The sequence below is a fragment of the Oryzias melastigma genome, linkage group LG1 (assembly GCF_002922805.2).
Source record: "Oryzias melastigma strain HK-1 linkage group LG1, ASM292280v2, whole genome shotgun sequence".
Taxonomy (NCBI): Eukaryota; Metazoa; Chordata; class Actinopteri; order Beloniformes; family Adrianichthyidae; genus Oryzias; species Oryzias melastigma.
In genome coordinates this window covers 27,519,288-27,532,740 of record NC_050512.1, presented here as the reverse complement: position 1 = coordinate 27,532,740, position 13,453 = coordinate 27,519,288, and the positions used below count along the sequence as shown (strand labels likewise).

Here is a 13,453-nt window from a genome sequence, read left to right as displayed (position 1 = left end):
TATCCCATAAAAGGCACAAAAAAAATCATTAGCAGACGTCCATAAATTCATAAAATTGATGAGCATTAAAAAATGACAACTAGTTTCAAGAGTTTTTATTCTTTACTGTAGAAACACTGTACATAAATTACTTTCTCTGAGACTAATATCGATGTACGGATAAATGGATTCTCTCCAAAAAAAAAAAATCAACAAAACATTGTCAACTCATCTTTAGTGTCTGGAAAATAAAGATTGGTCGTACGTGATGTTACCTTTTATGTGTAAATTTCCTGCACTTTCCTTTTTCAAAGAGCTTTCCATCCTTTTTGTAAACACATGTAACACAAACTCCTCTAAAAGAGCACTGAGACCCACGATCAATGAGAAAACATCGATTCTTGAGCTATTACAGTTACTCAGTAATGTCACTAATGGCAATGCATTGTCCCTTTAAGGAGAAACGAGCAAAAACGAAAGAGGAGCAACAGTTTGTTGCCACTCACAGCAACCCGGACCCCCCCACAGCCATGACAACATGTTTCTATTGCAAGCAATACTACAACCTTTGACTGACAAAAGCACAAGGTCTATGCATTATGAAGCTGAGTCACCGTTTGCAGAAGTGAGGGGCTCCGGGGTCGATGGGGCCTCCTTCCAGACATGGCTCTGTGGGCCCGCCCCCCACTACCACCACCTTCGCACATGTCGCCATTTGACTGCATGTCTGGTCTGTGGGAGTCACAGACCTTGTAGCAGCACAGAGGATGAAGAAGAAGTGCTTTTAGAACTGACTAGTATCAGAAAGACGGAAAAAGAAAGCACAACGCAAAGCCTGGTTTAGTTCATATGATCCATTCTGGTGGTGGTGGTAGTGTAGTTACAGTATTAATAGTGGCATACATGTAGGTAATAGTACATAAACTTTTTTTATATCCCCTTTTTGTTTGAAGCAAATCCAAGTTTATATATAAAAACAGAAACTTTCAAACAAAAAAAAAGTCTTTTTCTTAACTTTGTTACAAATTGTAGTCCTTTTTTCTGAGCCCGTCTCTCTTAGAGAGAGTCCTCAACAGTTCCATTCGATGGCTTCAGCCATGGAATAATAAATCCTATACACAAAGAGGTGTACAAGCCGGAGCGACGCTTGCATCTGGACCCACAGAGACGCATCATTCCCTGCAGCGTCTGCAGGCGCAGCGGTTTAAATGCTTGCAGGCACATGACTGCTGAAACACTGAGTTGGCTATTTGAACTAAAGTCCCACTGTGTGACAGGTGGCCTGTCAGGTGAGTCCCGCCTACCAGAGAGCGACGGGGAGGGGTGCAGGGGCATGCGTGGATGCTGTCTGTGGGGTAGAAATCAAAACGTTGGAGGAAAAAGAAAAATTTAAAGGAAAAAGAAAAACGTGAATTCATGAAGTTCCTTTTGTCGGCGGTCAGTTGGAGTCAAAGAAAAACTGAAAGTGAGGCGAGCCGGTGGGCCCTTTCAGTCTTCATACAGTTTCTTCTGTGACATCCCTTTTGTGTTAAAACTACTGTTAGTCTCTGACAGTCAGGGGGTGGATTTCTTCCAAATATTCCCAGCCGTGTTACCTCCTCCCGATCTCGCTCTGCCGTAAGAACTGGATGTTGTTGGCGCTGTCTGCCAGCTCGGGGTACTGCTCTATGGACAAGACGTAGTAGCCGTCGTAACCCAAGACTTTGCCACTGCTCAGCAGCTGCCTTTTCTCTCCCTCGGTCCACAGCCGGACGCCCTCCTCCCCGTCTCTGACCCGCTGCTGCTCCCGGGACCAGGCGCTCGACAGCGCCCTCTGCCTGGCTTGTTCCAGAATCCGGGCTTTCTCTTCATCCAGTGTCGTCCCATAGCGCACGTGGAGCGCCAGAGCCCCGTACTGTAGTTCCACGTCAGCAAAGCGTCGGGTTCTCCCGTTCATCACAGTGGTGGACTGAGACACGGTGATGTTCACGCCGTTCTCCAGAGACTTTCTGCCCGACGTGAGCCGCAGAGCGCCCAGGTCGTTGTCGGGGAGGCTGGTCTTGATGAAGTAGTGCGTGTCCCGACCCTCCACGGTGAAATGAAGATCCTCCAGGTAGAAGGCGTTGTTCAGAACTCCGGCCACTTTGATGCAGTCCTCGTTGGCTATGTTCAAAGCGTTGGTGACCACGCGGCCCTGGACGATGGCAAACATCACCCCTTTTCCAATCAGAGACTTGACGGTGGCGAACCAAAGCCAGGGTTTGGAGTGCGCTGAATGCCGTCGGCTGAGCTGGATCTCTGGCATTCGCTCTAAGGACAGGAAAGCCTTGGACTGCCGGGTCACTTCCTGCTGGACACCTGAGATCATCTGTGGAGACAGAAAGGTTTGATGCTTGAAAACACAGTAAAAGTATGGCGTTAAATTTCAACCGTAAGTCCCCCAGGTGCATATATCAAACTCCACGCATGCAAGGAACGTTACACGGGTGCAGGACAGTCTCAACGTCCGCTCTTGTACTATTCCGCGCTCGTTTTCTTACACTCCCGTGACCTTTCCTGCTTCCCTATGAAAGTATTCTTACGCTCCTAAAACTAGTTCTACCTTATCGTGGAGAGCTGTGCGCTCGTGGAGCTAATCCTGCGCGCCCGTGTAAAACTCAATATAAAAAAAAAAACTATGAATACCAGCATATCATTTGTTTTTCAAGCTAAAACTAAAAAGGGGAAAAAAGGACTGCTTTATTTATTTATCATTTTCTAAACTACTGTAGTAAAACAAATAATTTTTGATGTTCCCATTTTTAAAAAATCAAAAATGAAGCAAACACATGATGTACATTTGAATTCATCTTCTAAGAAAAGTATTCAATCACGGGGTGGGGAAAACACAAAAAGAGGAACTCTTAGGAAATGAATTTAACCCCTTAACGCCTGGACTTTTTTCCAGCTATGAAAAAATATATTCACTTATGTTTTTTTGCTTTTTAGTAATTGCTACATGTAAGTAATTTTATACGTTTGAGACAACAGGCCTTAAAGGGTTTAACGTTTATTATGGGTGAAGCGGAAGTACTTTGGTGTCAGGGACTTTCATTTAATGTTTGTAGAAGCAGGTTTTGGACCATAAGTGAATTTCACATTAATGAACGCCAAACTACAAATAAATATTTATATGGAGTTTTCGTTTTTAGAAAATTTAATCTAGGCTACATTTTATTTTGGTTTTGCCAGTTTCATTAAGTTTTTAGGAAACTCTGCAGAAAATAGAGAAATGGTTGTTGAGTTTTAATTTTTTTTTAGGGCTTGTAATTCTATGCAAACGTATTGAGCAACAGTTTGGAGCTGCAGACGAGTATGTTCTCAAAGTGCTCAAGGAACGACAACGATTGAGGCATTCAGAATCATTATTCAGATTAAAAACTAGCTGTTTCAATGTTTCCTTTAACAGACATTGCTGTAAATGAAAAACTGCTGCCATCCATGTTAAATCCAGTTTAGAAGCAAAGTGACATTTTTTTATATTCTACTCTTAATCCGCCTCTTCAAAGAGAAGCAAACTTACTGGCAGATCGTCCCACAGCTGACTCTTTTTCATCTCCAGTGATGGCTGTCTCAGTTCAAACTTGGGAATGGGGAATCCTGGGATCGCATTGTGGAGATGAAAGCCAAACGTGACCAACCAGATGTTGACATCTGCACATTAAAAAGAGAACACAAATTATTTTACAGTAAAATCATGTTGACATGCATTTTTGTTCTTTGTGTGATGACAAAAACATTATTGGAATCTTCAGATAAATTCAAATCTATTTTCTATTAGTTAATGCAAGAAGAATTTTATTGTATTTTGGAAACTAAAAAACTGTAGTTAAAAATGTCTATCAATATTTATTTGAATACTTTGCTTCAAGCCTTTAAAATAAGCAAATTATCTGATTTTTTTGTCATAATTTTAAAATAAATGTAAAACTGTTTAAATTAAATGAACTGTAAATTTAAATGTTTCTCAGTTTAAAGTGTTCCGCTGAATTTATGTGGCTGTAAAAGTAAAAAAGTATCATGACTCAGAGATGATGTTAAGATGGTTCAAATGGGATTAAGTAAAATTATTGAGATGTTTCTTCTAAAAAATCTCCAACTGATCAAAAATAGAGCAGAATTCTGGCACAAACCTTCATGCTACTGCAAGCATCTCTACAATTCAGCACATTAACTAAACTTAACAAAAATAATGTTCACTTTCTAGGTACCTGTGACATACTCTTTGACCTGATGGATTTTGCTAATGGGGTTATTTCCTCTAAACATGTACAGGTTAAAGGGCTGAGGCTCCTTCCCAACACGTGTCCAAGTGCTGATGTCAGGAGTGGTCCATCTGCGTTTACATAAAGCAAAAAAAACATGTGAGACGCTGACAACTCACAGCAAGTGTCAGTGTAATCCGTGCTTGGACTGAAAAAGAGCAAATCAGTGGCAGAAGGTTTACCTCCCTGCAGGGATGTCGTAATCTCGGTCTCCAAAATGCAGCAGTCGTGTCAGAGGATCGTACAGACCTCCATGGAAACCAATCACCAGAACGAAGTCTGGGTTGGAGTCGAAGTAAACTTCTCCGTATGCTGTGTACTGCACCTACACACACCAACACGCAGTTTTAATCTGATGTGAAGGCACAAAAAAAGATTACATGCTCAAGAGCTTACAAGAAAACAAACGCGTACCTGTTTCAGCAGCAGCCCGTTGTTGCTGAAGACGGCCAGCGGAGTCCCGGTGTTATCACACGCAATATGAAACTCATCCCCGCTGCTGATTTCCATGGCAAACACGTGGCCCTGTGCAGTAGAGAACGTCATTTTTAATGATCTGGAACTTTCCCACAAATTCATGTCTGCAGAAAACTCCTTGAACTGCAATGTTTGAAGAATGTTTGTGATATTTTGATTAAAATTGTGACAATATCTACAACTAGGAATGATCTGAATAAGCATTTGAAGAAGAAACAATAAATAACAGAAGTTCCTGTTTTCAAAGACAACAAATCAAAGTTGTTTTTTTACTGTAAAAGTTTAGTTCATTGTAATTATTTGGCAATTATTGATATATGTCTTTGAACATAATAGAGAAGACAATAACATGTTTACAGATAAGTAAATAATAAACCTCAACTAAAATGTTGCAGGGAAATCTTAAATTAGGTCTAACACTTGCAATATTTGACCTGAAAAAGTGAGTGAATCCTTTGTGATATAACAGCAACCTGTGGCTCTTTAACTTTAATTAAAAATGCTAACGATTGAATAAATAAGAGATTATTTAGTTAAGTGTTGTTATTTCTGTTTAGATTTTTAACATGTCAAGTATCTAAGCACTGTCTGAAATTCTGTAGAAATGTTCGTTAAATTTGTTTTTTTTTTATTTATAGTTAGTCAAATAAAAGTCTCTAAAAGTATTTTTATTTTGGTAAATTACACTAAAATAATTAAAATGATGAACAAATGTGGTTTAAAATGATTGAAAATGATTTAGAGTTCAATAAAAAGCTCAGGTTACTCAAAAAGTTTTGAGTTTTTTTTTTTTTAAATAAAGAGATTCCATTAAAAAGCAGACCAAAATCCTAATGATAGAATAATATCATGCTTGACTGTGCAGCATTTTTAATTTAAGAAAAGCTGCAAAAGCAGAAGGACCTTTTTGACACAGAATGTGTTTTACTTTGAAAGGAACTAGTGTGTACTGCTGTCAAAGGTACAACTGTTATGTATACGTAAACAGACACTGTTTTAATTCAATTATTGTAATATTTAAAAAAAAAACTTATAAATACATACTCAATTGTCAAAAAAGCATAAATATTGTGTATTTTTAAAAGATAAAATGCGACTTTGTGGCTCTCGGTGGGTTCTGGTCTGTATGAAATGACACTAAATGGCTCATTTAGAGTTAAAGGTTGCAGACCCCTGTCATGTAAGAACCCCGAAAGGTGATTTAAAGTTTAAAGAATTACAGATTTAACAACTTTTTAAGCATTTTATTTGGAGACTATAATGAAATCCAACAAAACTCATGGAAATGTCTTCGTTTTTTGCATGCTCTTAAGAAGGAAAAAGACTAAAATGACTAAAATTAATAACCCTTAAAAAAAAAAAGACAATTAAAAGCCTAGAGCTACCAACAACATTTTTTTAAATGTCTTTGAGGCTCACTGAAGAAAAGCTGTCCACCTTACCTCAAAACTTTTGCAAGAGAAGTTATTTATTTTTTTTAATCACTTAGCACTAAGTATAATTAAACCAAAAACAAAATTTTCATCAGCTAACAGAGCTGACTGTGTGTGTGAGGCATCTATACCTGCAGATCATAGTAGAAGGAGGTGATCTCAGAGCTGGAGTGGTTGTAGACGTGGGTGATCCTCGTGGGGTAATTCAGATCTGCGTAGAAGAACTGCAGATGCTGACCCAAACTGTTCTTTGATGCCACGCGCCGACCCAAACCATCATAGCGGTACGTGATGGTCCAACTGGCTGCTTTACTGTACACACGCGTTAAAAGACCTAAAGCAAAAAGGAGCAAATTTGAAAATCATACTTTGGTCGTGAGGTGTTTTAACTGAGTGGTTAAAGTGATTAAGCTAAAGAACAGTTTATTTCTTGCTCATTTTAGCAATAACTGAATATCACCTTTTGAGTTGTACTCAAATATCTCAGCTCCTCGCTGTCTTAGAAGTCCATCTTCGTCCATCCTGTACTGAACATCTCCCAGACGAGTGATTCGGTCTCTTAGGTCATAGCGCAGCGGGGTCAACCGGCCACTGTTCCCAGGGTTCAGCAGGTGCAGGTTTCCATTCAGGTCATAATTGTATCTGGAAATACCAACAAATTATAAGCACTGAGACCTGGAACTACAGACAATTTTTCTTTTAGGTAGAACAGCCGTACCTCCACATCAGCTTCTCATTGAGGTAGACGGTCTGCAACTGTCCATCAACATCATACTCATACCCATACTTGGTGGTATTGGCAAACGGTCCAATCTTAATCTCCCGTTTGGTGACTCTGCCCATGTTGTCATACTGAATGGTGATCCAGTACATCAGAGACCTGAAAATCTCGTACTGGATCTCCTTGATGCGGCCATGCACATCAAAGTGTTTAGTGTAGGTCATCACCGCCGTGGATATGATCTGAGACAAGCAGAGACAAACTCAGAAAATCAATAACTTATTTTGCATGGTGACAGAAATCCCCGCAAATCAGACTTTCAGAAACAAAAGTGTTCTGGGAGGACTGGCTCTACAAACATTCAGTAAGAGTCACTGATGCATGTAAAGTCTGGATATTCTGCCACTAACCAACAGATTTAGTTTGGGAAAAACACCCAGCTGAATAAGAATAGGAAATAATTGATAACATTTAGCTGTGTAAAGTTTTTCCACTACTAAGGTTTTGTACATCTTTAAATTGCTGAATTTTGTTCAGACTTTCATACATTTGTTTACAACCTTCAAAAAAAGAAAAAAAAATTGGCATGTAGTTTCGTCTTTTAAAAACTCGAGTGCCGTTTCATGAAATCAGAGTTTAACGAATGACCCAATAACAATTATAATAGGTGATGACAATATTTAACTGTCCTGATTTCTCTAAAGCTCTTCGTATTTTCATGAATTCTGGGCTCAAATATTGGTCTGCACATTGGTTTTACAGCTGTTATTTTGCTAAATATGTAAAAAAAAAAACAAGGTGTAAAAACAAACTTAACCAACATGAATAACTAAGGCCGGGTTTAAAAAAAAAAGGATTAATTAAATCCATCTTTCATTAAAAAATGAAATTCATAAAATTTAAAAATTAATTTCCTATTAAAGCAATTTCTTGGCAGAATGTTTTGACTAAATCACAATTTTCTGGAATTTATTATTGTATTAATGAAAATATTTTTTTTGTTGGGTTTAAGCCACTACTAATAAAGAAAGCAGTCTGTCATAGTTAAGATAAATTGGTTTTAGAGTGTGAATTTGACAAATACATGTATTCGTAGGAAATTAACTTGAATTGTAAACCCTTAAATGCAGTATAATTATTCTAAAGGAGTTTGGCAGTGAAACTCAGCCCTACTAATTAACTCTTTAAACTAGAACTTTTGCTTTAATGTTCATTATTTTGCCCACCTTAACTCTGTAACCATTTGTGCAATTAACATAATTCCAGGAAGTGGAAAAAAGCAGCCTTGTGCTGATGTGCGACACTTTTTAGAAGTGAATTGTTTATGCAATCCATGTAAAACAGCTTCATTATGCAACACTTTAATATGCAAATCTGATATCAACTGCTACTTTTTTCTGCATCAAAATCAGCGGATTCACGTTTTATGCAAAAGTCAATGATTCACGGTATGTCAAAGAGTGTGTGCTATTCAGTTTTTGCTGCATTAATTTAACCGGAATTTTAAAATATTGTTTGTACGTTTTCCAATCTTACCTGGTTGATGTCATAATAGATGACTCCAAACTTCCCAAACTGCTCCATTTTACCAGAAATGTCATCAAACTGGTAGAGATCGATTGGCAGCGGCGTCTCATTGATGACGGCCTGCATGCTGGTGACCCTGAAGCTGTTGTCGTAGGTGTAGTCGAAGCGGGCGTTCACCATCCCATCCTCGCTGAAGCGGAATATTTGCCGGTCAACCAGCGGACCGATTTGGCGGTACCGGATGGAGCAGATGAAACCTTCGCTCTGGAGGTTGACGGTCTTCAGAACGCCGGCGGTCTCATCGTATGTGAAGCTGACTCGTGTCGAGTCGTAAAGGATCTCTGCCAGTTTGTTCTGATAAAACCAATGAAGACTTTGTGTCAGTAACAATTAAAATAGTCCATCTAGGTCAGGGGGGTCAAACTCAATCGCACAAGGGGGCCAAAATCCAAAACACACTTTATGTCACGGGCCGAACAGGAAGAACATTTATTTAATACTGTAAAACAGATTTTTATTTTTATTTTAAAACCATAACTTTTTAAACTAATTATGAACTAGATATATAGCATTATTAAGAAAATGCTAGCGTGAATGCTGTGAGCTAAATTTGGCAGATGAAGCTGATAGCTAAAAATGCTGAAGCTAATATCTGAAAACACTGAAGTTGAGAGCTGAAATCAGTAAACCTTATAGCTAAAAATGCTGCAGCTGATAGCCAGCTAAAATATTATCTAAATGCCCAATTAGCCTAAAAAACGAAAAAAAAAACTTAAGTTAGCCAAAACAGTTAGCATGTAGCTGAAAAAAATAACTAAACTTCAAAATAGCCAAAACAATTTTGAAAAAAAAGGCCTTAATAAGCAGTTAGCATGTAGCTGAAATTTTAGCTAAACTCCAAAATAGCCTAAATAACACAAAAAGCCTAAATTAGCCAAAATGGCTAGCATGTTGCTGAAATATTAGCTAAACTCCAAAATAGCCTAAAATGATGAAGCTGATAGCCAGCTAAAATATTAGCGAAATGCCAAATTAACCAAACAAAAAAAGAAAAACTTAGGTTAGCCAAAACAGCTACCATGTAGCTTAAAAAAAGCTAAACTTCAAAATTGCCTGAAATACTGAAAAAAGCCTAAATTAGCCAAAACAGCTAGTATGTAGCTGAAATACTGGCAAAGCTCTAAAGCAGCCTTAAAAAATTCTTAGTGAATGTCAAAATAGTCCAAAAAGTTAGCAGAATGACAATTTAAAAACTTTAAAACTGTAACTTTTAACATAATTATGAATAATAAAAAGGCACTATTATTTTTCCAGAATAAATCAACTTAAACCTTAAATTACTTTCAAAATTTTCCTCTCCATAAAAATATATTTTGTCAAAATTATACAAGTTAGAAATGAGCACAAGATAATATCGGGGCATTAATAACAATAAAATAAAATCATCCAGGTTAAGCTACTCCTCACTATCATACCTGTTTGCGATATTTGTACAGGATCTGACGTCCAGTCCCTAAAAACGCCACTCTGAGGAGCTGGAACAAAACATAGGCAGAACCGTCAACAACCTGTTCACATAATGATCTCATATGTAAGCCAAATCAGCTATGACAGATTTAACATCAGAATTCATGTCAACCTGCATGAATGTATTTGAAGCCACAGACCTGTCCGTCTTCAGAGTAGTCCACTGTGACAGACGCGTTGCTTTCTGGAGGGGTGTATATATTCCTGTAATAACCTATGGACCTGATGGTCTGCATGGTGTGACGAGCCACGCTGGGCATGGTGACCGCTGACAGACGGTCTCCTGAGTCATAATCAAAGATGTACTGATGCTGGCTGTGCAGCAGCAGCACCATGGACTGTTGGAGAGAGAGAAAAAAAGCACACAGGTGGACTCGAGCTCAATTTTCTACCTGACAAAAGAAGGAATAATTATATACTTATGTTGTTTTAGGTTATTGCAGTTTCAAGGCATTTGTTCAAGTCTCTAAAGACCCTTGGAAAGGATTTCAATCAGTTAGCGTCTGGACCTTGACCCGGTCTTTGCAACTCTAATTCTCTCTTTTTTTTGTTGACTTGCTGCTGGGATTGGGATCACGGTCTTGCACCACGAGCCAATTTCACACCAGCTTCTTTGTCTGCCAGAGGACTTCACATTTGACTCTAGAATACATAAAAAATGCACATACTGGTCCACTCAAAGGCTGCAAGAGCTACAAAGCCACCCTCACCAAAGACCTTGACAATTCTTCCAGGTTTTTCTAAGAAGATTTTTAAAACCTGACAAATGTGTTTTATGCTCAATGATTTTCACTTTTTTTTTTGTGCTCAAAATATCATTTAAACTTGAGGTGTAGGGATTTTTCTGTATCTGACTTAGTAGATATAACTAGCTGTGCTTTGTTCCTTTAAGAAAAAAAGTATAACAGGTTCCTATAAAAGTGAAAATGATGCTGGTGCATGCCAATTCTTTGTTTTGAATGCATACAGTTCAGGCCTGCAGGCTATTGCAAACCCCATTTTTACAAAGACATATGGTGTCATTTCATTTCAGTAGGGTTCTTTGTTTTATATCCATATGGGTTTCTTTTTTTTTGCTTGAAAAATGAAGTCTTTTAGAGACCAAGAGGGTCATCTTCATCATGCTCATGATGGAGCTTCTTAAAAGGGCAGCTGTGTCACTCCCAACCTTATCCAGGTAGGTGTAGCTCCATATCTTTCCATCGGCGAAGACTCTGGAAATGATTCTTCCTTGACTGTCATACTCCCACCTCTCTGTTGTTGGACCTCTCTGCAGACCTGTCACTTGGCCAGTGCTACAAACACAAAAAGTATGTTTGTAGTAATAAAATCTTTGACAATGATACTCTTCTATATGATGGACAAACCATCAGCTTTAAACCCTGACAAACATCAGGTGTATTGGCAAAACTTTGTGTCTTTATTTCAGAGATGCTGTTTGCAGATCACCTGAATAAAAAAATCTCCATGGAGATGCACTAACCTGGAGTATGTCAGGTTCACTGACAGCAGCTTGGGAACTGGGGAATTGCTGGGAACCCACAGAGTTGGATGGCCTTGGTTGTCATAAATGATTTTGAGCAGGAACTTCCTGTGGTCATCGTAGATTTTCTCTGTTCGGAGTGCTCGGTCATAATCCACCGACAGCAAGTTTCTCCCGTTTACCTGAAATAAGCAGTTCTTATAAATAACAGTTGGTGCAAACAGGGATATGGAAAACATTATTGAACAATTAAGCTCTTGGCAAGTTAAATAAGCATGTTATTTCCTAAAAAAGTTGCAGATTGACTCGTTTTTGTCAAGTTTAAACTGGAATAGGTAATGCAAGTTCAAAACACTAAGGATGAAGCATCTCTTTTTGTCTGTAAACTTTTCAAAGTTTCTGTAGCACCACTTCAGGCATTTTCCACTACATATCATACCATATATTTTCTCTGTTCTGTTTTCTTTCTAAGTTGAGATACCGGTAAACTATTTTAACTTCTATTCCAGTAAAAGTGCTAATAAGTTTTTGTTTCAAGTTCAGGTAACTCATGGTTTCTTATTTGTGCTTCCATTATTCTGATAGTCTTTTTAAGAATAACAAAATGTTAGATAAGAAGACAGAAAAGTGGGAAGTTTTTGTTAAAATGATGAACTGTTTGGGGAGAACCAGTATGTTGAGGCTAATACTAATGTAGAGGAACGTAACTTCTGAGTCGTGGTTTGACTTTATTTGAATAAAGGTTAGCTTTACCGGTATCTAAAAATAATTTGCTGTTTAGCATAAGATAATATAAAGCCAGGAAGTCAATGTAATGTCATTTTAAAATATTTGCAAATGGGCATGTGTGTATACAGTAACTGGAAACATTTGAATAAACATGGATTCATTTTTAAATCTCCACACAAAACCAATTTTGATTGGTTATGACCACTGCTTACTGATGTTGTCTGGCTCCAACATTGCAGCATCCATATTGCAAAAAAGCTGGTGTCTAAATTGACTTTATTTCATAGGAGTCATTTAATCACTGACATCAGACTCACTCGGTTCAGTTCTCATATACAGTCAATGGTTGTGACATATGTTTTCCCAAGAAAACCTTTGTTTAAAAATTAACAAAAAATATATTTTTTTGCCTCCAAAAAATACAAGAAATACATTTAAATAGCGAATGCAATTTAAATATTTGATGAACCAATGCTACATTTTCTAAGTGAGCGATTCCATTTATTTCTTGAACACAAGCATAAGTCTTTCATGAAAGGATTCCTGAACATAGATCTATCAGCATCCCTTAAGTCACCTCTGTATCACCTCATATAATGAGGAAATTGATGGTTGAATTTGAATAATTAACTTATTTGTTATTTATTCAATCAAAATGACCACACCTATTATCTTTCAAAAATTGCCAACAGTAACAAGAATTGTGTTTAATAATACACATTTACATGTTCTGAACTCAGGTTACTGCCTAAATTAAATAATATGCAATTCATCCTCAGGGGTTTCACATTAATTAATAACTCTTTAAATGTGTTATACATTTCAGCTTTCCTTATAACTACCTGATTGTTATTTATCATATTTTCTGGAGTATAAGTCGCTCTGGAGACTAAATCGCACTTTTGGGAGAAAAGTCTGACGCTTCAGAACAAATCTGCAAAGCCTAGTGTAACTAAAATAAATAAATAAATAAAAACAACAACAATACTAATCTTTTGATGTGTATCAAAAGAAAACAACATTTCAGAGGAAAACTCATCCATGTTTAACACTTCTTCTGCTGTAGACAGTAGCAAATACTCAGGTACAGCGCCCTCTAGCGGTCATTAGAGGAAACAACCTCTAAAGGACAACCAATGTTTACTGAGAAACAAAGAAATTTTTGAGCCTATTTATGTCTAAAGAAAAAAAATAAGTCGCTCCTGAGTATAAGTCACACTCCTGGCTAAACTATTAAAAAAAATGCGACTTAAATTACGAAATACAAAAAAACTTTGAGTGAGCACGTGTTCTA

General features: G+C 37.6%; 1 protein-coding gene across 4 annotated transcripts in view; it reads right to left on the bottom strand.

Moving 5' to 3' along the window:
- Positions 1–80: 80 nt before the first annotated feature.
- The window catches only part of LOC112157392 (teneurin-3), an 800,843-nt gene continuing 787,470 nt past the window's right edge, over positions 81–13,453 (bottom strand). For all 4 annotated transcript variants that reach the window (XM_036213709.1, XM_024290091.2, XM_036213711.1 and 1 more), the window contains 13 exons: positions 11,431–11,612; positions 11,116–11,242; positions 10,088–10,285; positions 9,896–9,955; positions 8,430–8,774; positions 6,891–7,135; positions 6,633–6,814; positions 6,304–6,506; positions 4,677–4,787; positions 4,445–4,587; positions 4,209–4,333; positions 3,521–3,651; positions 81–2,326 (listed from right to left, as the gene is read on the bottom strand). In XM_036213709.1, coding sequence (XP_036069602.1) covers positions 1,571–2,326; positions 3,521–3,651; positions 4,209–4,333; positions 4,445–4,587; positions 4,677–4,787; positions 6,304–6,506; positions 6,633–6,814; positions 6,891–7,135; positions 8,430–8,774; positions 9,896–9,955; positions 10,088–10,285; positions 11,116–11,242; positions 11,431–11,612 — 2,808 coding nt within the window. In that variant the 3' untranslated portion in view covers positions 81–1,570. The remainder of the gene's footprint in view (positions 2,327–3,520; positions 3,652–4,208; positions 4,334–4,444; positions 4,588–4,676; positions 4,788–6,303; positions 6,507–6,632; positions 6,815–6,890; positions 7,136–8,429; positions 8,775–9,895; positions 9,956–10,087; positions 10,286–11,115; positions 11,243–11,430; positions 11,613–13,453) is intronic.